Raw genomic sequence first — 27952 nt, 5'->3', positions numbered from 1 at the left:
GGCCCTCTATCTCTGAAGTCCCTGTGAGGACTTACATGCCTGATTTTATTCGCTGTTTGTGAGTACCTTTCTTTTTAATAAACTTCTGTTTACTGAGGTAATGCGCAAGGTTTGTGCGCTTCTCGTTTTTATTTCGCTTTGCAGTGTTGGTCGGGCTTCCCCAGCCTTGTTTGGAGCTGCACAACCTTTGAAGCACTGGTGGTCGCTGTTTTTCCAGTTCTGGTTCCATCTATTTGCCACCTGCCTGGGTCCTAGAGCGCAGAAGAATTCGTGTTTGGACAAATTCCGTACAACCAGATTCAGTCCAAGTATGGCCGGCTTTATGCTTCAGCCATTAAAGCTTATCAGCAGGTGGGATAAAGCTTAACACTCCCCTGGTCAGTCTCAGTTTTATTGTCTAACTGTCACCAGTGAGGGGACACATCCTGGGAATGTCATATTCAGAAATTCATCACCAGGAGCTCTGACAAAGACTAGATATTCTCATTTCCTGCCACCCCTACACTGAGGCCTTTTGTTGTGACATAACGTTCTTTCTTCCAGTCTCTATTTGTCTGATATTGTTGTCCTGCTAACATAGTTCTGAACCCTGCTCTCAGATGATTTCCTCCTCTGGTGTTTGACCCTTGGCATTTCCTAAGACTATCCGGTGTGTTTCCTTCCAGTCATCATTATATACAGTATAAGCTTTCCCTCACTCACACATTAGGAGTGTCCAGCTTTCCCAAACCCAACGAACAATCTCTTACTCACCATTATACATGTGATATAATCAAGTGATTGCATGTACCCTCCTCACTATTCATGTTTTATTATTCCTTATCAGATTATTCAGAGGTACAAGTCTATAATAGACTATTCATTTCTATGGTAGCAGTAGTATTTTCTGCATTTTTAATCCAACAATCTCTCTACCAACAATCAAACCACGTTAGTCATTACACTTGTATTAAAGAATTTATAGAAAACCCCATCTGAATCCCAGATAAAGACTATTAAAATTGTTATTATTCTGTGAACTGGCCATTTGCATAGCATAGTGTAAATTGTATATTAGCATACATTATATACTTAAAGTGGAACTTCACTCTCTCAATCAGCATTGACTTTTTTTAATCCTTATGCTGCTAGCATTAGTAAATGGATAGGAAAGTATAACATATTTACTTGTTTTAAACTGTTTTTGTTACATTCCTTCCTGCTTTCCATGCCTATGCAAATTATGTCATACATCCCAGGAGTCTTCAGGAGGGGAGGGTTCTCAGCTCAGCCAATACGTGAGCTAAGGGCAGATGGATTCCAGAAATTAAATACTACATGAATCATCTGCCCTTACTCAAGATGGCCACTGCCACAAATGCCAGGGGGTGTTTTTCAAAATGATTTCTCAGCAAAGTAAAACATGAAGACATGGATGGATGGGGGAGGTTGCTTTGAATATTAACAATTAATTAAATAGCATTTTTGGTTTGTGGTGCTTAGATGCAGTGCAGTTCCAATTTAAGCATTAGCAGTGCCTAGGTGCCATAGGGGCCAACCTATATATAACAAATGGTGACCGCCTGTAACTTTGCATTTATACAAACATTGTAGTAGTGTACAATATGCCACTGAGCCCCAGCTTCAGACCTACAGATGATTCATTTAGCAACAAAAAAATGGAAGCATATCAGAACTTCATTTAATATTCAAGTGGTAAATATAGTGGATAGAAAGCTTTGCTATCCCCATTTGTTCTATATATACATTTCGAATATGCATGTCTATTGAATTAAGTCTATTACCTATTATAATTGAGCTCTGAAAAAGAACCATTGGGTTTGAAAAAGTTGGTTACTGCATTGCTGTTCCTGTATTTGTGGACTATTTTTGTATTTGTGGATAGTTTCCAGGAGTTGTACACTCACATATTTGCACATGTACATGCTTATATACGTGTATGGCCACGCACAGCCATTGACTTATATGGGCAGCTGTATGCAGCACCTGTGGGATACCTGGCAGGGTAATATGCTGGAATTGAAGCTATGAGGTTTATTTACTAAAGATGGTTCACTCAGAATCTCATGCACCTATGCATAGAAACCAATCAGCTTACAGGTATTATTGGTAAAGCTTAATTGAACTGCTGAGGTTAGAAGCTGATTGGCTACCTTGCACAGGTGCACAAGTTTCTGAGTGTACCAGTTTTAGTAAAGGAACCCCTATACGACCACATATGGCTGTATATGTTCATAGATGCATGAGCATTCAAAGAAAATCAAATCCAAAGCAGAGCTCATATTATTTCCTCCCTAATGTGCCTTTTCTACTGATTTCTCTGGCAAAATCAACCGCTCAACCATCAACCCGTCTCCACATGCCAGAGTGCTAGGTGTAATCCTGGACTTTGAACTATCCTTGCCACCTCAACCTCCGCAACATTTCCAAGATACGCCCCTTCCTAACCAATGACACCACAAAACTTCTAACTCACTTCCTGATCATCTCCCGTCTTGACTACTGCAATTCCCTTTTCATTGGCTTGCCCTTGCATAGGCTACCCCCTTCCAGTCCATCATGAATACTGCTGCCAGACTCATCCACCTTGCCATCCGTTCAGTGTCCGCCACCCCCCTTCGCCAATACCTCCACTGGCTCCAGCTCACCCAACGAATAAAATTCAAGATACTTACAACAACTTATAAAGCCATCCACAACTCAGCCCCTAGTTACATCACTAGGCTGGGCTCAAAATACCAACCAAATCGTTCTCTTCATTCCTCTCAAGACCTCCTGCTCTCTAGCTCCCTTGTCACCTCCTCCCATGCTCGCCTCCAGGATTTCTCCAGAGCCGCTCCCAACCTCTGGAACTCCCTTCCCCAGTGTGTCCAGCTATCTCCATCTCTGTCCACTTTTAGGAGATCCCTGAAAGCTCTGCCCCCACCTAACAACTGTACATGTATTTTGTCCATCAGCCCATCCCCCACAGTTGTTACCTTTTGTATCTCTTGACCCTCCCTCTTAGATTATAAGCTTTAACGAGCAGGGCCCTCTGAATCCTTCTGTATTCATTTGTATTGTAATTGTACTGTCTGCCCTTATGTTGTAAAGCGCTGAGTAAACTGTTGGTGCTATATAAATCCTGAATAATAATAATAATATTAATAATAGAAATGGAGTGTGAATGATTGTATGGGCAGAATTTGAGAGACATGGTGCCTATATCACAAGGGATTTAGTATTCTGGAATGTTTTATTCATTTTTGCTCTTCTCTGCTCATAACCTAGGACTTTCTACTCCTACCTTAGGTTCTATGCACACTGGGCTTAAAAAAAATACCAGTTCCCTTGGGAGAAAAAAAACGCTGATATAGAGTGTTTTTGTACACAGTTTAGGCGAGTTTAGCAGAGTTTAGCTTTTTTTTTTTGCTCCAATAAAAAACGCAAATCAGAAGGGGTTTTCCTGCCTCCAAACTTGATCTTAAAATATGCCTCTAATCGTCCTAATGTGCATGGACACATAGGATAACACTGAGCTGCTTCTACAGGAAAAACACAAAACTCTTGCAGAAGCAGCATTTTTTAAGCCAGTGTGCACGGAGCCTTATAGTATTTGTTGCTGAAGAATAATTTATGCCCAGCCCAAACTCTCTAAGATTACCATCTTAAAGAAGCACACTATATTACTAATAATAAACAAGAAAGCACAAGCAAGCATAGTAATTGCATACGAATATAAAATTATTCCAGCACAATGGCTAAATAGTTAGCACTTCCGCAGTGCTAGGGTCGTTGGTTCAAATCCCAGCCATGGCACCACCTGCCTGGAGTTTGCATGTTCTCCCTGTGACTGCATGGGTTTCCTCCGGGTACTCCGGTTTCCTCCCACACTCCAAAGACATGCTGGTAGGTTAATTGGATCCTGTCTAAATTGGCCCTAGTATGTGTATGAATGTAAGTTAGGGACCTTAGATTGTACACCCCTTGAGGGTTAGGGACTAATGTGAATGTACAATATATATGTGTAAAGTGCTGCGTAAATTGACAGCGCTATATAAGTACCTGAAATAAATAAATAATAAATAAATTCCATGTCCACAGATCTGGCTGCATTGCCATGTATTAGCAAGTTGAACATCTGCATACTTTCCTGTAAAGATAGAAAGAAGCCCTAATGCTTAGAGAAAGCATTATATGCGTAGACATTTCCACATCTCTGCAGACATCCAGACACAATCCAAGAACTGACATAGCTAATTACGTACAGCCACAACACCACAGAACACTACCCAGTGCTCTGCTGAGATAATAGCTAAATAAAAGAAGAGGTTGCTGGCCCTTTAATGCTATTTCCATACTACTCCCCACCTTATCAATTCTTTTGCCTATCTCTGCAGTATGCTGTGTTCCAGCCAGCCTGTGTATAGTTATTTGAAACTGTAGCATCCTCTCCACGTTTATATGCAATGTATCCAAATTCAAAGGAATTAATCAATGGTATTTTTGACAATAAAGCCAAAGTGGGATCAAAAATAGTAGCTGATCCTAAAGTACCGGCATCATATTTTTCAAGTCCAAATCTGCCAACTCTGTTTTAAGGGTGGCACATGCATTTGTAAGATGTCTGGTACTTTACATTGTCTTATGAGCGTATTTATATTTTTTTTTTATTTTTCAGTAATGGAAGGAACTATTGAGTGCAGCGAGGGACACAGGAGATCAGCATTTTCGGAAGTGTCAGTTTCAAAGATACTTCAGTCACCGGTTTGTCTTCATCGCAGTGGCGTTTAGTGACAAGAGAGGTAAAAACATTTTTTCTTCCCAGGGACATTGGTTATCGAGCCTTTCATTTTTGAGTCCCTTTAAATTGTGATGGGAAGATTAGAACTTTTATCAAATTGGTCTTGCTGTCTGTGACCCCACTGGAAAGATTCTCTTCGAACATTACCTTTCTAACCTCAGGACAAGAAAAGAGGAAGAGGGGGTCACAGGGACAGGAGGGCACTGACAACAAAGACAGCCTCAAAGAGTTCCTAGCTAGGGATGAGCTTGGGTTTGGCCCAAACCTGTAGAGAAGCTGTAAGTTTTGGCTCAATGAGCTGTGGTGGAGGCATTCCCCATTCCTCAGCTGCACATACACTGAGGGGCAGGGGTATATGTGACATTATTGGCCTATTATGACCACATGGCCATATTAGGTCAATATCATTGACGTCGATATCATTGACCTAATATGGCCATGGGATCATATTAGGTGAACGATGTCATGAGCATCCCCACCCCTTTGTGCACATGCAACTGCGGAGCAGGGAATGCCTACAACAGCACCAATAGCTCCTTACAGGTTCAACCGAACATAAGTTTGGATTGAATGTAAGGTCATCCTTATTACTAGCCATTCCCCACTCTACTAAAAAAAAGTTTGTTTCCATTGGAAAGATTTCCTATTATTTTGTCCATTTGACCCTATGGGGGAGATTTACACAGCTATATCTGGTCGTATAGGGGTTTATTTGCTAAAATTTGTGCGCTCAGAATCTGGTGCAGCTGTGCATGGTACCCATTCAGCTTCTAACTTCAGCTTGTTCAATTACTAAAGTGTTACTAAACCCACAACAATGAAATCAATCTGTATATGCAGTAAACCATGCTAGTTATACTCACTGTGGAACCTAAGGGGTTAATCCTCCAAATTGTGTAAAAAGGCTGTTTGATCCTGTCTTGTCCGATCCTCTTCTTCTCTAGGAGTCACTCTGCACATGGTCAGTTTAGTGTGTATTGCTAGAGAGTTTTTTTTTTTTCTTTGGGAGGGTGCATGTGATCAGCACAGGGCCACTCAGCACTGTCCCGACAGAGAGTCGAGGGTCATGCAGCTTCATAGGACAGTCAGAGGAGAATGAAAACTCCTCCTACAGGACTATCTAGTGCTCAGCTTGACACTAATAGAATTCACAAGACTATATACAGTACTGCTCAAGAGAAAAGATATTTTGCAGTTTATAATTATAGAAATAATTGCAGTGAATGCAGGGTCACGGGTTTAGTCACACTTTAAGCTCTGGCAATAAAACCTGGAATCTGATTGGTTTCTATGCAGAGCTGCACCAGATTTTGCAGTATGCAGTTTTAGTAAATAACCCCCTATGCTGCATGACAGAAAACATGGATATAAGACCTTCTCATTTTTCTCCACTCATTTAAAAGTTTTGGCTTGGGTTGAGCTTTAATATTATTATTGTTATTATTATTATTAATATTATGCAGGATATATATAGCGCCAACAGTTTGCTCAGCGCTCCTTGGAGCTTACAATCTAAGAACTTTAGTCCTGGTTTTAGTCCTACTTGAAGCAGCGTGATTTGTACCTCCGATTTCACTGTGGCTTGCAATTTCATTTACCAGAAGTCAATGCAAGTCGCAATGAAATCGGAAAAAAGGTAGTGCAGGAACAATTTTTGAAATTGTGCTACTTCAAATCGCACTGATTAAGACAGTGCCTAGAAATACATTAGATGCAACTTCAGGTGCAATTTGTAAATCGCATGTCGAACCTGAAGTCGCAGTAGTGTGAACCAGGGCTTAAAGTGCATGTATAACCAAAACTTCGCCTGGACAGGAAGTGAAGGTAAATCTCCTCAACTGGACAAGGACATAAAAAAAAAAGTTTTGGCTATACATATACACAGCCTCAGTGTAAATACTGTAATTGCAGATATGTTGCTCAATTACAAACTGCCTCTATACATGGAAAAGGAGACATCTTTTTGCCTTTTGTAAGCTATTCCTGACAGAAAAAGACAACAATTTAGCGAGTACAAAATATAAAGAATAAATTATTGTTACATCCAGTGCTTCCTTCAAGACAGTGGCTAACGAAAACCAGACTGTCAATCTGCTTTCTATGCATGTGTGTTTTTACTACCCTCAGTAATTCTGATTCCACCCAGCTCTTCATGTTTTATGCTGGCTCACAATGAAGTGCAGGCTTCGACCTGCAGGAATACAGATCCTGACAAGCCACAAATAATAAGCGGAGTCTGAGTTTAAACTACAAAAACTACACAACCAGCCAGAGACCTGTCTTGTCATATAATCTTTCTTATCTTTCATCTACCCTGCAGCAGTATTGCTACACACTACTGTCCTATCACCTTACAGTCCATCAGCATTTTTGTTCTGTTTATTTATTATTATTATTATTATTATTATACAAGATTTATATAGCACCAACAGTTTGCGCAGTGCTTTACAAAATGAAGGCAGACATTACAGTTACAATTTGGTACAAGAGGAATCAGAGGGCACTGCTCGTTAGAGCTTACAATCTAAGGAGGGTCAAGTGATACAAAAGGGTAATAACTGTGGGGGATTGAGCTGATGGAGAAAGACAAAACACAGTGATTGCTTCAGAACTTTTGTTCTTGAACTATTAGAAAACTTTACATTGCAGGCCTTATTAAGCTGCTCATACATGGGTCAATATTTGTCCAGTTCAGCAGGGATCAGATACATTTCAATCCATTTATCTACAATTCGACTTCTGTTCAAAGTTGGGAAGATTGCTCGATCAGCGCTGCTATCACAATCAAACACAACTTAAGCTGTCCATACACCATAGCTCCCAACTCTCTCTGATTTGGAAGGACTATCCCTCTTTCGAAACCAAATCGTTTTGTCCATTTTTCCTCCTCAAATGTTGCTCTTTTTTGTTTGATTTATAAACCTCCATAATAATAATGCGCTATTTAAATTATACGTAAATAAGACAGTGGCTAAGCGGTTAGCACTTCTGCCTGGCAGTACTGGGATCATTGGTTTGAATACCAACCATGGCACTACCTGCATGGAGTTTGCATGTTCCCCCTGTGCCTGCATGGGTTTCCTCCCACACTCCAAAGACATGCTGGTAAGTTAATTGGCTCCAGTATGTGTATGCGTGTGAGTTAGGGAGTTAGGGACCTTAGATTGTACGCTCTTTGAATGTTAGGGACTGATGTGAATGAACAATATATATGTAAATTTATGGTGCTATATAAGTACCTGTAATAATATTAAAATACAAACTGCACTTATCTTTTATGCCCCGACCTAACCAAACCCACCCTCCCCCTCCACAGATGCATACTTAGCTCAATCTGACAACCATGGCCTCTGGTGTTTTCTTACATGTTGACCGCGGCTCGAATTTCAGACGATTCCTGCTGAATTTTCCAAATCTCAAACTGTGGTTGGCCCTGTCGGCATCACCCGGCTCAACAAAAGTACATTTTTTATTTGACTTTTATCAAAGGAGCCTTGTGGAAAATTGTTAGCGAAACAGTGAACGCATCCCATCAGATACAGTCACTCTTAGGGTTTTTCAGCAGCCGCAGCCAGCTAGAGAGATTCCTTCATGCAAGCTATTTAGCATAGAAGGAGGAATCTATCAGATTGTTACTATTCAGCCAGCAAGTAACACAAAAGAAATCTTTGCAAGTACTAAAGCTGGCCATAGATGGGTAGAAAACCACTTGAAAATTAGTTCACATTTTATAAAGATCAGAGCATGTGATTATGTCATCATTTATACAATTTTTTTCCCTTACTTGATGATATATTGTCGTTAGTTTACATCAGTGGTCTCCAAACTTTAGCCGGGGGGACCTTTGCTTGCCTTTATCCGGCCCTTGGGGCACTTTTTCTCCCACTGATACAAGACACTGACACCAACAGGTGGGCATAATTCCTGCAACTGACATCAACAACAGGCACTATTCCTCTCATTGACACCTACGATGGGGCACTATTCCTCCCATTTACACCAACAATTGGGCACTATTCCTCTCACTGAAACAAACCATGAGGCACTATTCCTCCCACTGACACTAATAACGGCGGCACCATACTTCCCACTGACACCAACGAAGGGCACTATTTCTCCAACTTACACCAAGAATAGGGCACTAGTCCTCCTCCTAATGCCAAAGATGCATTGTTTACTCCCAATGACGTAGGACAATTTCTACTTCCAATGGCCAGAAAGTGAAAGAGGAAAAATATGCATTGTGATGTAATTGCTGATATGTATACTCTGTGAAATGCTTTTCAAGACACTTAGCTTGCTGACATGAGTCCTTGCTAGGTCACTCAGCGCTGATTAATAAAAGGTTTGTTTTCCTCAAGTTACCTGGTGTTCCCAAAGTTGCTACTACAACACAGCAATGCATGTTAGTATGTTGCTGTGCCTTTTTCTGTTACAACACAAATGCATTTAGAAAGAATTTTGGAGTTCCATTCAGAGAATTAATGGCACTACATCGTACTAACATGCATAATGCGTTACTGCAGTGGAACAATGTGAATGGGGTCCTAATCACTCCCTACTCCACCCAAAATGAAAAGAAAGGGTTTTGCTTTAGATATACTCTAGAGAATATGTCATCTGTAATTTTTAAATACTAGAACAGAGAAATTTCTAGGAACAAATCTCCAAGAAGGACAGTTAGTGATGACAAAGAACAGGCCATGCAGCCATTGGTATCTATGTAATGTAATTTTTCTTGTTTATTATCATTACTTGAGATTGAGCCTTGTGAGCTCTGATGAAATAAAGACTACTGTTTAGTACTCACCATGATACCGTATATTTCAGTTGTGGCTCCCACACATTTTAGCTTAAGGCAAGGCCTGAATTCCCCTACTACTGTACAATGAGTAGAAATACAGTGCACACAGCAGAGTGGGAGTGAGAGAAGTGGGCTACTAGTGCTTGGAAAGTACCTTTCTTGTGTTTTCCAGATTTTAGATCTCACCACTAATACTTCCAACACCATCATTTCCAAAGAGGGACACCTTCAAACACAATCTGGGAAATTCATAAAGAGTATCGTACACACCCTTTAGAATTACTTCCGGGCCCTGCACCGAAAGTGTTGATGCTTGTGCCCGATTCAAGTGTCTGTCAGAGACAGGTATATGAATATGTCTGGAAGGAACGCCTAATACTGTACATTCATTCCACACTGCGCTCCGTCCCCAGTCACTTTATCTGTCACACTGATAGTCACATGGCCATGTTACTCTGAGGAAAGGGATTGATCCCCATAACGTGTCACATTGACAGTTGGAACACCCTGCCCTTTGTTGTGCCCATCTCCATTATTATACTAAACTTTACACACATGCCATGGCTGTGAGTGTGTTTTCGTCTTTTCTACAAACCTTGGATATTGCACTATTTGTTTGCGCCACTTGTTATCTCTTTTTCCAGTTGTTGATTTCCCCATCTGAGGAGGGCTGCATCCCCGACACACTATCCATAGGCCACCTTTTTCCCTTTTCCCCCTGGCCTTCCTTTGGCTAATGACTCCTTGGGCGCTGAAGAGTACATACTGTTATCCGGTTTAGTCACATGGCCAAGGAGCTTTGTAGAAGGGGTGGGCAGAGGCTGATGGGGAACTGAGAGACTATTTCCCCATCAGGTCCTCCTTTTTGACAGCAGATGACAGTGGGTGGTTCTATAGCCAATATTGAGTCTATTGAGATCTTAAACTAGTCTGAGTTCCCCATCAGGCTCCACAGTCTTCAGAATTTGAGCTGTTGGTTGGGTGGAGCCTGATGGGGAACTCTTGTCTGTATTCCCATCACACACGTTCCTGGACACAGGGCTCATCAGTAGCGGATTCGACAGCCACTACCAGCTGGATATTGGAAACATCACAGATAAATGGACATATTCGCCAGCACATCAAGTATCTCCAAATGTACTCCAAAGGCTTTTTTTGCAGAAAGGTCACATCACAAAAGAACAAGTGCAATGTTTCGGAGCTGCGCAGGACCTCTTTGTCATTCCTGAGGAAGTGGTCCTGTGCGGCTCCCAAACATTGCACTTGTTCTTTTGTGATGTGATCTTTCTGCAATAAAAGCTTTTAGATTACATTTGGAGATCCTTGGTATGCTGGAGAACATGTGCATTTATACGTGATGGGGAACTCTAGAGATTAGGTCCTCCTCGCATGTGATTGACAGTGGATGGCAGCAGGCAGATTACAAAGCTTCTATTAAACTGAATAGCAGCTATGGAATGTACACACTTCCATCCGCTGTCAATGACAGGCAAAACAGACCTGATGGTGAACTGGTCTCTCAGAGTTCCCCATCAGACTCCAGCCACTATCAGCTCAGTTTGATTCATTAGTTGCTAAGGAGCATGTGACCTTCATCCTAGCATACAACAATGTAAATGTAAAACACATTCAAACATATAACTAAAGTAATTTACACACAACACCCCCACCCACCCATTCATACCTGTACATCAACTTTGATTTTGTCTTAAGTACTGTAAGTGTGCTTATTTGTGAACTGGTGGTAATTCTTTTAGAATATGTCACTGCCATTGTGACAGATTCTATAAGTGGCTGTAGTAAGAACTACCTGAATATAGTGCACGTGTCAGTACTTGTGCCAAAAGGTAGCACAAGGCTTTTATGAATTAGACACAAGCCATGTTAAAGGGGCCATACCGCCAGAAAAGTGGCATTGCGTGGGTTTCCTTCGGGTACTCCGGTTCCTCCCACACTCCAAAGACATGCTGGTAGGTTAACTGGATCCTGTCTAAATTGGCCCTAGTATGTGTATGTATGAATGTGTGTTAGGGACCTTAGTGGTTACCCTCCTCAATGACAATATTACAGTCTTTAAAGGGCTGTACATACTGTATGGCTGAAACAATTGAACTTGGTTGCAGAGGTTGATTGTTGCAGGCACTGACTGTCAAACTCACCCACTGAGATCAATGGGGCCACCCCACAACTGCAATTTGGCAATTTAAAAAAAGTAAGAAAAAGGCAGTAGCATCTCCTGAATGCCTGCTAGCTGCTTCTATACCGTCCTCTAAAAAGTAATCCTTTCTGGATTGTTTTATGAGGGCAGTAAGCATTGCCACCAGTGTGAAAGAGATCTTAGTTCAGTAATACATTTCTTTTAGACCAAAAAGAGGGACAATTGAGAAGGAAAGAGGGACAGAGAGATTGGGTTCCAAAAAAGGAACAGTCCCTCCAAAGGAGAGATAGTTGGGAGACATGCCTTCACTTGTCCAATACCTCTAATAATTCCATCTCTTTATGGTAAAGGGACAGTCTATATGATATAACAAATGCTACAGATGATTTCAGAAGTGGATAACAAATGTTCCAGAAAAGCAATACTGAGAGAACTATGGAGACTGCATTTTTTATCTGAAAATCATAGCTGATACGGATGTCTCTATCTTAGGGACTTTTTAAATGACTGGAACAAGCAAGCAAATGATAAAAGTCAGCAATTACTCACAAATTCTAATCAATATACTTGTTCCAGGTCAATCACTTAGAATGTACTAATGCCACTGGATCTGCATTACAGGTAGGAAAGTAATATCTTCAGGAGAGGACGTGGTGCTGTGATATTAAACAGTGTTCTGTACAATAGTTTGTAGAGGTCATATAAATATGCCATAGAAAGCTGAGTTATATCCTATAACAACTATTCACTCCCTTGTTATCTTTCGCCTTGACTATTGCAACTCCCTTCTCATAGGTCTACCTCTCTGTAGGCTATCCTCTCTTCAGTCTATCATGAATGCTGCTGCCAGAATTATCTATTTTACCAACTTCTCAGTGTCCACTGCCCTTCTCTGCCAATCCCTCCACTGGCTTCCGATGGCCCAGCAAATTAAATTCAAAATGCTAACAACGACATACAAAGCTATTCACAACTCTGCCCAGAGCTACATCACCAATCTTGTCTCCAAATATCGCCCAAACCATCCTCTCTGCTCCTCTCATGATCTCCTGCTCTCATGCTCATCTTCACGACTTCACCAGAGCCTCTCCCATCCTCTGGAAACCTCTACCTCAGTCTGTCCAGTTATCCCCTACTCTGGCAGCCTTTGGTGATCCCTGAAAATGTATTTCTTCAGGGAAGCCTATCATGCCTCCATATAAACATTTAGCACATCCATCAGCTCATCCCCCACAGTTATAACCTTTTGTACCACTTGCCCCACCCTATTAGATTGTAAACTTTTATGAGCAGCACCCTCTTAATCCTCTTATTTTTTATTGTATTGTAACTGTACAGACTGTCTCCCTTTTATATTGTAAAGTGCTGCACTTACTGTTAGCGCTATATAAATCCTGAACAATAATCTTTTGATGTACATGAACAGGCAAATTTTACCATCAAACTCCTTATAAATAGATTTGTTATCACAGTAATTTTACAACATGCATTCTAGTAGATAGAAGTGAAAAGGTGTGTCAGTGAAGATATGTTCTAGTCTCCAGTGAGTAACTATCCCAGTATTTTATCTTTCTCATGATGATATAAGGTGGGGCTGTGCTATCAGCTGTCAGAGCAGATGCTAACTATTCCTATTTGCATCCCACTGGAGTTACACCAGAAGCATATAAAGATAAGAAAAAGTTTTATCAACATTACATGGAGAAAAAAGCCAAACAAAACTGTATTTTATGCGGAAAAACATCCAGGGATCATTTTTCTAGTACAGTTTATAAAAAGAAAAGTAATAACAAATTGGTTGCTATGAGGATTTTTGACCTACGTATACATTGTTAGGTAGCTGATGGCCTGACATAGTAGAAACGTGCCAACTCGTACATAGTATTCTGATAAGTATCTCCCTTAAATCCCTAAACTCCAGCTAAAATGTTTTGTTCTGGATAAAATAGGGAGGTTTAGAACCTCTCCTGGGTTTTTATTGCTGTCTTGGTCACCTTTCAAGGAGATTTTTGTAAAGGCACCATAGACAGCAGGTGATCAGAGGGTAGGCAGAGCTCAATGCAGCATAATGACACTCTTGGGTCAGTGCTTAGGGCAACAAGGTTAAAGACGACAGCCCCGATCTTCAAAACTAACAAATTGAGATTACATTTTTATTCATCTTCTGTCCACTTTCTTAGACAGTCTTATTATTCAGGTACTTATATAGCGCCGTCAATTTACATATATATAATATATATATATATAGTACATTCACATCAGTCCCTAACCCTCAAGGGGTGTACAATCTAAGGTCCCTAACTTACATTCATACATACACATGCTAGGGCCAATTTAGACAGGACCCAATTACCTACCAGCATGTCTTTGGAGTGTGGGAGTAAGCTGGAGTACTCGGAGGAAACCCACGCAGGCACAGGGAGAACATGCAAACTCCACGCAGGTGGTTGGGATTCGAACCAATGACCCTAGTACTGCCAGGCGAAAGTGTTAACCATTTAGCCACTGTGCTGCCCACTTAAGGTTGCAGGAGTTATGAAGAGAATTCAGTAGGCTTTTATAGTTCAAAAAACATGAACCCATCTCACCTCTCCCTTGTTTGGTGGCCTCTACACTTAAAGAGTAGTTCTGCATATAAAGCAGACCACATGCTGTCTCTGATGACACAATCTATTGTAGCACTCCTTCTCTCTGGAAGGTTGAACATGAAAACCCAAAGCATGTTGTTGCATTCTAGCGTTTAACCTCTCAGGGCAGAATCCTTGACATACTGTGGGGTAAAAAGAATGTTGGACAGAAGGTACTTTAGTCCTTTCAAGGTTTATTTAGATCAATAAACTCTGGAAAGAAGGTTAGAGTACAGGATACCCAAAAAATGTAGCTCATCCTTTGAGAGCAGCCACACAAATCAGTGACTCTATGAGAGCAGTCAATGTCTGTTGTTAAAGGTCAGTTTGGATGTTCCTCTTTCTCTAAGCAAATTTTAGGCCTTTCACCCTAAGGGGTTTATTTACTAAAGCTGGAGAGTCCAAAATCAGACTCCCTTCTGCATAGAAACCAATCAGCTTCCAGGTTTCATTGCCAAAGCTTCATTGAACAAGCTGAGGTTAGAAGCTGATTGGTTTCTATGCAGAAGGGAGTCTGATTTTGGACTCTCCAGCTTCAGTAAATAAACCCCTAAATGTCACATTCAAAGTCACTTAAATCCTCTTTCTTCCCTATTCTGATGCTCGGTTTGAACTTCAGCAAGTCGTCTTCACCATGTCTAGATGCCTACATGCATTGAGTTTCTGCCATGTGATTGGCTGACTATCAATTTGTGCTACCAAGCAATTGAACAGGTGTATCTAATAATGTGGACAGTGAGTGTATGTTTTCTGCGGGATAGCATTGTGCGAAGCAAGAAAAATGCCAGGTCAAGGGACATTTCAAAGTCTATAAAATATTATGTGATTACTTCTTGAGTCTGCCGGGTTTTAAAAGCCAGATAATTTCTGCATAAAGCGCTTATAAAATAAACGCATGTAAACCACCACAGATGCAATTATCAAAATTCAGCTGCCACTAAGAAAAAAAACTTACAAATCAAACAATATTTAATAACAAGCTTTCAATCACAAGCTGATATCACTAGGTAGAAATTATTATTATAAAAAGTATAGAAGAAAACGTATAACCATGCTTATGCATATTTTTATCATTTATTGATATTGTAAAGAACAGCGAAAAAGTCACAAAGGCAGGGATATACTATGAAACAGGGAAGTAAATAAAAAGGATACATGTAGCTTTTGAGCTATTCCTTGAGCTACTAATTGTCAAGTTCTTCCTGTATATGTAATCCAGTGAGGATCATGCTTGAAAGCAGACTATTTGCATCTTACCTTTCCACCATCTGATGTACGCATATAAGCAAGGCAGATATTTTCTGAGTGGTTTGTAGATTTATAAAGGATTTCCCAGCAACACTTACCAGCCAGCCTGCAAAACAACCAATTTGGCCCTAACAATCTGCGTTTAAAAACAGAGGGTTTTGTTTGCACACATTTGCAAATACATTCGTAAACCATGGTCCTGCCAACTGGTAAGTGTTGCTAGGGAATCCTTTGTTTGTTTGTGATGTGCATTGCCCTACCATGTGCACCCTTCTGCTAAGGCTGGTTTAGGTTGGGACGGTTGCCATTTTTTATGTAGTTGGATAATTTAGATGCAGGGGTGCACTAGATGCCATTGCTGCCATTTTGGTATAGCTGGGCATCACGTGTGTCCCTGTACCTTTAAGGAGGGATGGGCTCCTCTAAGCACACCTGCCCTTAACCTATCCATTGATATACAGTATGTGCTCATACTATGGAGGCAAACTGTTAGATAGGGCCAAATTGGTTGTTTTGCAGGCTGGCTGGTAAGTGTTGCTGGGGAATCCTTTTGTTTTGTTTGTGATGTGCATTGCGCTTCCATGTGCACCTTACTACTAAGGCTGGTTATAGGTTAGGATGGTTGCCATTTTTTGTGTAGTTGGCTAATATAGATGCAGGGACGCACTGAATGCCTTTGCTGTCATTTGGTATAGCTGGGCATCCCTGTACCCTGAAGGAGGGATGGGCTCCTCCAGGCACACCTGCCCTTAACCTATCCATTGATATACGTGCTCCTACTATGGAGGCTCTGGAAATTTCAGAGTTAGGTCCACAGTATACAGAGGGCCCATGATATGGGACTGTGGCTTACACATGTATTTGCAAATGTGTGCCAACAAAACCCTCTGTTTTTAACACAAACATTTAGACAGGGCCAAATTGGTTGATTTGCAGGCTGGCTAGTAATTGTTGCTGGGAAATCCTTTTTCCCTTTTGTTTACTTGCGATGTGCATTGCCCTTCCATGTGCACCTTACTGCTAAGGCTGTTTATAGGTTGGGACGTTTGCCATTTTTTGTGTAGTTGGCTAATTTGTAGATTTAACTAGAGAAAGCAAAAAGGCCAAAAATAGACCACTGCAAGTTTTTAATTGTTATTAATATTGTTAAAATTATTTGCCATTGTACAGAAAGGGAGAAGGAAAAAGTTTTCAATGACCCTTACACCACTAAGATCTTGCTTACAGAGCTCCAATAAGATAATGACTTATGTGGTGAAATAAATAAATAAATAAATGTGGTGGAAGTACCAGTGTTCATTTGAACACTGAGGAAGAAGCAATTTGACATGTGCCATGCTTATATATTGTCTTACTGGGAAGAGGTATGCAAATATCAAAGTACAGTACTTGGATTTATAGTGACTAAAGGGCATTCCTATGCAAATACCATGTGCATGCAGACTGCTCTAAATAGTGCCCACTCGTGATGCTGAGCTTGATTGAAAGATCTGAAATCCAATGAAAGAAAGTTGTGGACCATGAAAAGTAAAGCTGGGAAAGAAAGAACTAGATGATGGTGAATGTCCAGCCAGGAATGGCTCTATCTAACTTGCTTCAGTGTCAAATACAAACTGTGAGAAGCTCACTGTGTGCAGTAAAATCAGATTAAGAAATTCAGTGCAGGAAAGGAAACACAACTGCACAAGGCTAAAGGTAAATGCTGAAGGTCAATGTTAACAGTTTCATGACATTCATTCAGTCATACTATATATTAAACACTACTCCATCTCTAAATATTAAAGCCTAAACCCATGTAAGCAGTTACATAAGAAGATCTGGTATAGTTGCCTTTGGAGTTTTGGAGTTCTGTTCTTAGGATAGCTAAATAACCGTCCATCCTGCTTATTGGACAATGAAGGAGCAGCAGAACACTGATAAGGTAACCCCTCTGCTCCCATTGGTTTCTCACCTTTGAGTATGTTTACTGTAAGATCATGTGCATGCAGTAGAGCCTGAATGGCTCCTGGTGCTGCTTCTCCTAATCACCAACTTCATGTAAGAAACAAAGGAATCCCACAATAATTGTTTCTTGCTATTTTGAAAATATTTAATCACATCTATATTTGAACACACTGCATTTGGCAAATGTGCTTTATGTTAACTGATTTTTACAACTGTAATGTTTGCATTCTATTTAAGGTACTTTAAAGGTAAACAATAGGATTTACCTGTTATGTACAGAATAAAAGAGAGACAGCCTTAACTTGGCTATACATGTATAGACTCCAAACAGATTCTTCTGTCCATGCTAACAGAATACTATAGGCCATTGTCCATCTGCACTGACAGCTTGCACCACCAACTGTCCGAATATCCAAACAGTGCCTGCATCTGATCATCTGCACTGACCTGAACAACCTTAGACCCATCTCCTTGCTACCATTCACTTCCAAGCTCCTTGAGCGCCTGGCCTACAATCGCCTAAGCGCCCACCTCACTGATAACAACCTCCTTGATCCTCTACTATCTGGCTTCCGTCCCCTACACTCCACCGAAACCGCCCTACGTAAAATCACCATCGACCTGCTAATGGCCATTACTCTGTCCTCCTGCTCCTTGACCTCTCCGCGGCCTTCGACACTGTCGACCACCCTCTCCTCCTTAGTAAACTGCACTCCCTTGGCATCAGGGACGCTGCTCTCTCCTTGTTCTCCTCCTACCTATCCCAACGCTCCTTCAGCGTCACCTATAACACTGCCACCTCCCCCTCCCTCCCCCTCTCTGTCAGAGTCCCCCAAGGCTCTGTCCTTGGGCCCCTTCTCTTCTCCATATACACCTCCTCCCTTGGCAAACTAATACACTCCCACGGCTTCAATTACCACCTCTATGCCGAAGACACACAAATTTACCTCTCCACCCCCCATCTCACCCCCTCTCTCTCTGCCCGCATCGCCCACCTCCTGAACGACATATCAGACTGGATGTCGCTCCATTTCCCAAAATTAAACCTGTCCAAAACTGAGCTCCTGGTCTTCCCCCCACCCCGCGCCCCCCCCATCCTCTCCATCACTAATAACAACGCCACCATCACTCCCACCCCACATGCCAAAGTCCTGGGTGTCACCCTGGACTTGAACCTTTCCTTCCTACCTCACATCCAATTACTATCAAGATCATGCAGGCTCCACCTCCGCAACATCTCCAAGATACGTACATTCCTCACCCCAGACACTACTAAACAGCTCGTTCACTCCCTCATCATCTCACGCCTGGACTCCTGCAACTCCCTTCTCACTGGCCTACCCAAACAAATGCTATCCCCACTCCAGTCTATCCTGAACTCAGCGGCTAGACTCATCCACCTCACCAACCGCTCCACATCTGCCACCCCCCTCTGCCAATCCCTTCACTGGCTCCCAATTGCCCAGCGCATCAAATTCAAATTACTAACTCTGACCTACAAAGCCATTCACAACGCCGCCCCAAACTACCTAACTGACCTGATACCCAAATACTACCCTACCTGTGCCCTTCGCTCCTCACAGGACCTCCTACTCTCTAGCTCCCTGATCTCCTCCTCCCACGCCCGATTGCAGGATTTCTCCAGGTCTTCCCCCATCCTCTGGAACTCCCTACCCCAATCCATCAGACTGTCACCTACGCTCCTCACCTTCAGGCGCACCCTGAAAACCCACCTCTTCAGGGAAGCCTACCCTACCCTCACCTAACAACTGACCTCCTCCACTCCTCCCACCACTCCATCCCCCACAGCCATTTCCTCCTGTACCACTTTCCCCTCCCTCCTAGATTGTAAGCTCGAAAGAGCAGGGCCCTCGAACCCCTCGTGTATTGTATTGTTTCTGTCTTGTCACATGTTCTGTCCCCCTTGCTATTGTACAGCGCTGAGCAAACCCTTTGGCGCTATATAAATACTGTATAATAATAATAATAATAATCTGACAAGTTTACACCCAGCTCCTTTTATAAGTCAATTGAAAAAATCAAATTTTGGCAATCTGGGTGTGATGGGCTCTACTGTGCTTAGGTGGGCTGCTCAGATTTAAACAGAACTTTTATTATTTTTTTTTATAGCAACCAGCCTTACATAAAAATGTCTAAAATGCTATATACTGTACTTCAGGTATATGTTTCAAGACATGCATAGCATTTGCACCATTACATTGAGTCCCTGTGATATACAAATGCACATTTTTATTTAGGTATTAAACTTCATTATATAGAACTGGGAAGATTAGATATTAAGGCTGTACAAAGAAATCCGAAAGCACGCTTTATACAGAAGGTAATAAAAAGGGACCTTTGTAATGTAAATAATGTGTGCACTACCATTCACTGAACCTTTTAAAGTGTATGACTCAGTGAAAAGATATTTCTCAGTGTATTACGGCCATCAAGTCTATAAAAAAAGAAAATGGGGATCAAGACTCAACATGACGGAGAATTATGCACAGGTCACTTGTGGTAAAAAGAACAAAGCTATGTGCGTACATGGTCAGATTCTGCTATCTGTTGAAAGTGACTCATTCTGCACTACTAATCTGGTGCCAAGGATAAATATGTGCATGGACCTAAAGGTGCTGTTAGAGGCAAGCCAGGCATCTAGATCATTGACCACCCAGGATCCTTTAATCTGCTTTTTTCTCTAATAAAGCATGACCAATTCTCCTTTTGCCACGTTATGCCATAGATCAAAAGGAGTTGGAGAAACCATTAAAGAAAGAAAAATACCTCCTTGTTGTAACACACAGTAGTCCCACCAGACCTATAAAGAAACATTATTGTAACTAGATTGTAAGCTCGAAAGAGCAGAGCCCTCGAACCCTTCGTGTATTGTACTGTTGCTGTATTGTCTCATGTTCTGTCCCCCTTGCTATTGTACAGCGCTGAGCAAACCCTTTGGCGCTATATAAATACTGTATTATAATAATAATAATAATATTTAATTGACTGAATTATAGCAAAGAAATATATTTTCTTATGGACAAACACTGAGTTTTTCAATGTCTAATAGTAAAATACAGTAAGACAATTAGCAGCTGTAGTTTTTGACAAAAGTTCAGCTCTGAGAGTGACCCAGGCTGTCCTGCAAATCAGTCAATAAGAAGATCTACTTCTATGCAGAAGGAGTTTGGGTAGTTGGCCTGTATGGGGCCAGCACAACAGCTGAGCTGAACTCCAGGCAAGTATCAAAACCCCACCCAATCAAACCCTTTACATTCATTTTTAAAAACCTAGCTAGTATAAAAACCAGAATCTGCTTTCCCCTTAGCATCGTAAAACTCCCTGCACAGCAAACCTCAGATGAAGAAGACGAAAAGCCAATGCTTTGGCCAGCACCATACTATGTCTGTAGATAGCTTTAGGCTAGCCTTGTATGGGTTGATTTTGACTAGATTCAAAAAGGATGTGATGTTCTAATATCATTTGAATGATCATAAGTAGAGAATTAAGCAAACAATTATTTTGAGATGGTTTTACACGTATTAGTCATTTCCAATCATTAGAACTCCAAGGAGCCCCAGACACTTGAATTTACAATATATCTTAAAAATGAACGGAAATGATTTTGCAACTAGCTGTAAATTAATATTGAGTAATATCTTAGTCATTATAAGTGATCATATTTGCACCTGGAAATTTACAATTGCATTTGTGTTTGTTGAAGGCTTCCAGATTATATTAAAAACTCATAGCCACAGACATGAAATTAGCAAAGTCAATGAGCAACTGTCTAGCCAGATTACATGAGTAGATCATCTGGTAATATTAATATGATTTCAGTCTACATAAATGGGTCAGGTAAGGTCACTACCAGACCCATTCTACCTGAACTACTTTTGATTGCTAAGAGAGGCCACTCACCACACTGTTGGGCCAGTTATGAGTGAATAAAGATAAAAAAAGATGAGGCCGAGTTGTTAATACAACTTTAAGACTGCTCTTGGCTTTGTGGATGTCAAAATGATTGAGAATCTAACTAGGCCAGATGCAGTCACCTGGCATTGCCTGCTATACTAATACACAGGCATTTCCAGAAACTGGCAAGGCTAGTGGCAAATTTGACCAAGATGTAACCTGTCAAAAGTTCACTGGGGGGTGTTTAACCAATGATCAGGCCATTTTTAGCAATATGGCGCTGTGTTATTATAACTGAAAATTGCATGGTCATGCAATGCTGTACATACATGAAATTTATGTCATTTTCTCCCTAAAAATAGAGCTTTCCTTTGGTGGTATTTGATCATCTCTGCATAATTATTTTTTTGCGCTAAAAACAAAAAAAAGGGAGAGAAGATCCAGCTAGACTCTGTGCCTGTATTTACAGCTCTGCAGGAGATCAGCAAAGTCCTGGCAAAAGATCATTGGCCAGGACCTGCTAACAAACATGTCCTGCAGCGAATGACGGTGGGGTCAGCGGGAAGGGCGCTCAAAACCCAGAAAAACACAATGACATACATGTACGTTGCTGGTCCTGTAGCTGCGTCCCGTCCGCAGTACATTGCGTGGATAAACTACAATTGCGAAAGAGTGGTCTAACAATATGCCCCATTTCACACATGACAACTGGATCCATGGTCCTTTCCAATATCCCTTTATCATGACAGATCCAAAGAGCAGTAATGCTAGAGCTAGGGCACACCTCTGATTAAAAGGCAGCTGCAGAATTTGTTGGTGGGAAGACTACACTGCACTTGATAAAGGTGGATGGAAAACATTTAATAATAATACTGTGACTGTCATTAAAAAAAATAACCTTTAGCAATGTATTTGGATTGATTGTGTTGAATCAGCAAGTTTTACATCACATGGTAGAACATGGCAGTGTAGATAGAAATTTTGAACTATTAAAGCAGAGGATTGTTATGACTCACCCAAAATGGCATGGTGACCCAATTTCTAGACCACAAGCCATAAAGTAAAAACATCTGGTCTACTATATTCAATGGGCAAAATACTGATACTCCTATTCTTCTAGGGCAGAGGGGGAGAACCTTGTGAGTTATCAAAGGTAGATCACAAGCAGATCTCTCAGGCAGTAGCAAATGAGTTGTTCCCTTTTCTTTTGAGAGATGGAAACAATCCTCTGTCATGTGCAGAGATTTCCATGAAGCTAGAATGCTTGCTGCCTTTGAAATTCTGCTGCTGAAATCCCCTCCCTTTACATGAAGCCTTTTTTATTCTCATCACAGAGACTGCAGGGAGAAGTGGGAGACTTCCCTTGCTGCAGTCTCTCTGAACATTAAAAAAGTTCTAGAAAGACTTCCTAGAAATAGGCATAGCCAGTGGGTAGACCTAGAGAGATCTCCTCCTACTAACAGATAAAATGTTGACTGAAGCTAGCCATACATGTATAGAATTCTCTATCCATGTTGAGTATGTTGGATGAAGAAACCTCCCTTGCTGGCTTTTGATTTACTGACAGATAAATTGTTGACTGAAGCTAGCCATACATGTATAGAATTCTCTATCCATGCTGAACGTATTGGATGAAGGAACCTCCCTTGCTGGCTTTTGATTTGGATTGGATGCAGTCACTGTTCAGGTGACAATTTTCCACCTAGTTTCTTCTACAAAAGTCAAATAAAAAAACTTTCCTTTGTTGTACCAACTGGTGCCAGCACGGCCACCCATGGCATGTTTTTCAGCCAATTCAGCAGGAATTGGACAGAATTTAAGCCAAGTATCACAGAAATGACTTTTGGATGGACTAATCCTTTAAGTTTATTACATTATTATTATTATTATTCTACAGTATTTATAAAGCGCCAATAGTTCGCTCAGCGCTGTACATTAGAAAGAGGGACAGAACATGTGACAGAACAATACCAATACAATGCAAAACATGAAGGGATTGAGGGCCCTGCTCTTTCGAGCTTACAATCTAGGACTGGCAAAACTGGTGCATCTTTACAGATGAATTCTCCAGTCAGTTGCTGCCAGTATCATAATTTTAGCATTTATCTAGAGTCTGCATTGACCACTATGGTGTACAAAATCTATAAAACACAAAGGTGATTGTAGCATTACATATTATGCAAAGTCTGCACAAACCTACATTTTTGTTCTCAAGGAGTGGTTCCGTCACCTTACCCGCACTCTCATACCCATAGAAGTAAATACAGGCCATTTTGCAGTCAGCAGCATCAAGCGGCAACTGAGCAGTAGAGATGGCAGCATGCCTTTCTGTGTATTACTGCTACATTTGGTAATATCCTTATCAGTTGCGGACTGACAACTCATGAGGCCCCCGGACAATAGGGGATCACAGGGCACACTCAAACCACTCCCAAAAAAGCCTATGAAAGGTACCAGGGGCATCGCATTGGGCCCCGTACTGACCCCGGGCAGTGCCCGAGTGTCCGAATGGTGCCCCTGGTCCTTATGAGAAGGCTCAAGCAGTTTAGCACAGGTTAAACTCCCTTTAATTCTAAATGTATTACACCCTTGTACATTGTATCACCCTGGTTTAATTAACTGGCAGTGTTTATTTATAATTAGTGCAGCAAATTGGTTGGCTTTAAGTTATATGGGCTTAACTTAAAAATGTGTAAAGTGAACTTGAACTTTATGCTTTTACATATCCCTCACAAGCAGTAAAAGAGTTTTAATACTAATATCTGTAGTTGTAGGCACTGTAGAGTAATTCAACCTCAAAGTTTACAGAAAAAGCTTTAAAGCATATCTATGGTCAATATTTTAAATCATATTTTAAATTCCACATTGAATTTCAATTATTTCTAGCTTACTCGTGTTACTTTGAATGGTCTTGAAGTTTGTAAATATGCATGTCCTGTGAGTAGACAATGCTGTATCAAAGAACTCTCAGAACCTGTTATCTGAACTACAGAGATACTGAAAAGATGAGTTTCAAAGAGCACAGTCAGTTCAGGAATCACCGCTTGCAGGCAGCAAGGTACCATGGGATGTGTAGTCCTTGGAAAATGAAAATAAGCAGCAACTGAGAACTGCAAAGCATGCAAGGAAACCAGGAAGCTGTGGAAGGAGATTGCCAGCAGACAGGCAGAACTCACAACATGAAAGGTAAAGTTATGTTGGATTGTCATAAAACAATTGTTTGTATTGCTGTTTCAATGCTCATGTTATAAAATTAAGGTTTATGTTTTGACTATAGAACTATTGTAAATATGTTGTAAGTCGTGTCCCCCCTAATCCCCTTCCCAGAGATCCTGATCTGTTTATATTAGAGATTAGAAGGCTGGCAAAACATTGCTGGAAGGGCTAGCAGGATAAACTAAGCTGTTGTGAAAACAACTTGGATTGCATTGTTTCTGCTGTGAATTTTGAGGATGAATTGCCTCACAGTGTCTGCAGCTACATAGGTCAGTAAGGGATTGTTTTGAAGCTCATTTACTGCTTGTTAAGCATAATAAAATACTTGACTGTCCCCGCCTTCCCCCTTCTTCAGGTAAAGAGGCCTGATCCCTTAGAATCGTATTTTATGGTAGGGTGGGAAAGTGGCAACCTTTATCAATAATTCCTTCTTGCCTATGGTGGGAAGTAGAATAAGAAGTACACTGCATGTAACTGGATTCTGGCAATCATAAGCTAGCTCTATGCAGTACACTACATTTTATGTGTAATACTTTTGAGAAAGCTGTGAGAACGATGGTTGCTTGACCATCCCATGCAAAGCAAGGCTAAGGGGTGGTGCTTTTAAAAAATTTATGCATTAAAAGAGGGATGGGGGTGACAGATAGACAGATTTATCATAGAAGAAAAAAAAAGCCTGGCTAGTAGCATCTTATAGTACAATGAATTCCAGCTAAACTGAAGCCCTTTTTAGGATGCTTTCCTGTGCCGACGTTGCACATAGCTAAGAACAGTTATGGTTGCAAACTGATCGGGTGGTTAGAACATACAAATTGAATTTATTACACTGCCTTTTGCCAGGAGTGTCTGGTCCAGGAAAATACAGAAGTTCAGTAGATACCGCAAAAACAATGTATAATGCTGACTGCAACCAAATTAGGTAAGGACAATGTTAAAATTAAATGTTTTCAGGCCAGAACTATGGAATAAAGAAAATGGAAAAGAATTAACAATCATATGTGTTCTTTATCCAATAACTTGTAATGCAAGAGATGTTTATATAAGCATTTTCAAAGCACAGACTGCAACTGCACACTGAATTTCAAATTATTACTGGAACAATTTAAACCAGACATTCAGCTGTGAGTGACTTGGCCAAATACCTGGACCAGCAATGAAACCATGGAGCTAACTCTTGCTGCAAAATTATAAAACATCAATGAAATGAGTATAAAATGAATTACATTATGCACTGAATAACTACGTAAATAGAGACGCCATGCAGCATTCACAAGACACATAGCCCTGTTGTTGAGCCTCATGTCTCTGGTTAGCAAGGACAAGGAGACCAAAGAAAAGCTGCCTGCCCAAATGGAAGATCCTCCAAGTGGCCTCTCTCTCCTCCTTTTCCTCCCACAATGGCTCTCCTCATTCCCTCTTCTCTGCACCCTTTCTTCCCTGGTAAACCTCTCTGTAGTATTTTTTTATTCTGCCCTTTGACATCAAGGCCACGGCCATAAAATGATACTGTAGATCATAAAGCAGAAAAGAAACAGTTATAAAATACACTTGGAATAGCATTGAGGCTTTGACAGGATGCTTCTTTTCACCAAAGCCTTTCACTGTAGCGCCTGCCCGTTATCCCTCCCCTCTCTCTACCCTTCTGTCACCCTCTACTTGGACTGGACTCTACTATATGACATCAACTGCTCTCAAAGTACGTTACATCCAGAAAAATAGTTCTCAGTATTTCATTATGAAAGCCAAACTGGATATTGGCTGCAGTGATCTCATCTACAGATGTTAACATCCAATACATTCAGATTTATCTACAGTTTCATGATTTTCACTTTCAGGATCAGTTATAACATTGACACTATCAAATGTATTGTTGCACGTGCACTAATAAGATAAGAAAAATGGGTCTGTGGGCTCCTGCACTCAAATCAAATCTATCCTTACCTTCCATTCTCTAATTTGTGCTGTAAAATGAACAAAGTCATTTAAAAATTTGCAGTTGGCATTAGCTGATCTCCTTTTTATAAAGGAGTCCCAATTTTGCCTTGCATACCGAGTCTCCCTCTCTATTTTTTTTTTAACTCTTTTCTTCCTGTTAAAAAATCTTCAAGTGTGCTTTCACAATACTGTGAGCGCCTAACCCAACCCCTCCTCCCCAACACACTTTCTTGCTGGAGCCTTTCCTTCTTCGCTCACTCTAAACACTGAATCTTTTCCAGAAAGCACAATTCCAGATTTTAACAGGATTCATGTGTGACCTCAGATTCCAGGGAGAGCCCAGAACGGCTTCTCCAGGAAAAAAAGGAAGGGAGGGAAAGGAGCAAAGGGTTTCAAGGGGAAAAAGAGTGCATGAAAATATTGATACATTTGGACTTACTCAATAATCTGGACAGAGAGCAAATCAGAAAAAGTGGTAAAATATAGCACTGGATTTCAGTTTCGTGAAGTTAGACCACAGGGAGAGATTTTTGGTTGCTATAGGTCACGGTGTGACTGGGATAATGTAATAAAGGGTTCCTACACACAAAGACCAACCAATAGAAGGATAGACAGACACACAAGTAAGGTCACTTACCTCTGGGCTGAATTTGGCCATACTGGATTTGTATACCATGCAGAGCAGGAGCCATATCCAGACAGTTCTCAGAGAGTCCATCCTGAGGGTCAGGGACTGCACACAAGTCTTTGAGACTATTGGAGGTGGGGAGTTGAAAAACCTTAAAAACTTATGGACCTTTAGTCCAATGCTCTCCCACCTCCACCCTTTTCAGCTACCGTCTCCTGACCCTCTTCCTTCTTTAACTATTGTGTGCTAGGTCTACTTTAACTGTCATTTACTTTTCTTCTGCCCCTCCATCCACTCTTTGTTACCCTTCTCTATCACACACTCTCTCCAAAGCTTCTGTGTATCTCTCTAATTTTTTTTTTCACTCCCTCCTAACTCCCACTTTCCAAGCCTCCTGTGTGCCCTCCCCTCTGCTCCTATCCAGACTGCAGACGTGGTCTGTTCAACCACTGGAGATTGAAGGGTTTTCTTCAATGCTTTCATTATGCCCTCTAGAGGGGAACGCAAAAAGCAAGCTATTCAGCAAACTACAGACCTTTCCCACCTACATCCATCAAAAGAAAACCAAAGAACAAAGAAAGACTAAAGAAAGATTTCATGGTCTTTTGTACTGTAGGTTTTAAACTACTACGTAAGTATATCTGATATTGTATAATGTAAATTAATCACACCTATTATTTTTTAAATATAAAAA

The 27952-nt window shown here is 41.0% G+C and overlaps 1 protein-coding gene across 1 annotated transcript in view; it reads right to left on the bottom strand.

Moving 5' to 3' along the window:
• Positions 1 to 27666, bottom strand: part of MMP14 (matrix metallopeptidase 14) — a 50509-nt gene extending 22843 nt beyond the window's left edge. Inside the window, exon 1 of the mRNA XM_089678186.1 lies at positions 27268 to 27666. Coding sequence (XP_089534312.1) covers positions 27268 to 27348 — 81 coding nt within the window. The 5' untranslated portion in view covers positions 27349 to 27666. The remainder of the gene's footprint in view (positions 1 to 27267) is intronic.
• Between the last annotated feature and the right edge of the window lie 286 nt (positions 27667 to 27952).

The sequence above is a fragment of the Staurois parvus genome, unplaced genomic scaffold (assembly GCF_062004578.1).
Source record: "Staurois parvus isolate SC_StPar_1 unplaced genomic scaffold, SC_StPar_1.0 ptg000199l, whole genome shotgun sequence".
NCBI lineage: Eukaryota > Metazoa > Chordata > Amphibia > Anura > Ranidae > Staurois > Staurois parvus.
The sequence above is the reverse complement of the archived record's forward strand: the minus strand, read 5'-3'. Positions and strand labels throughout refer to the sequence as shown.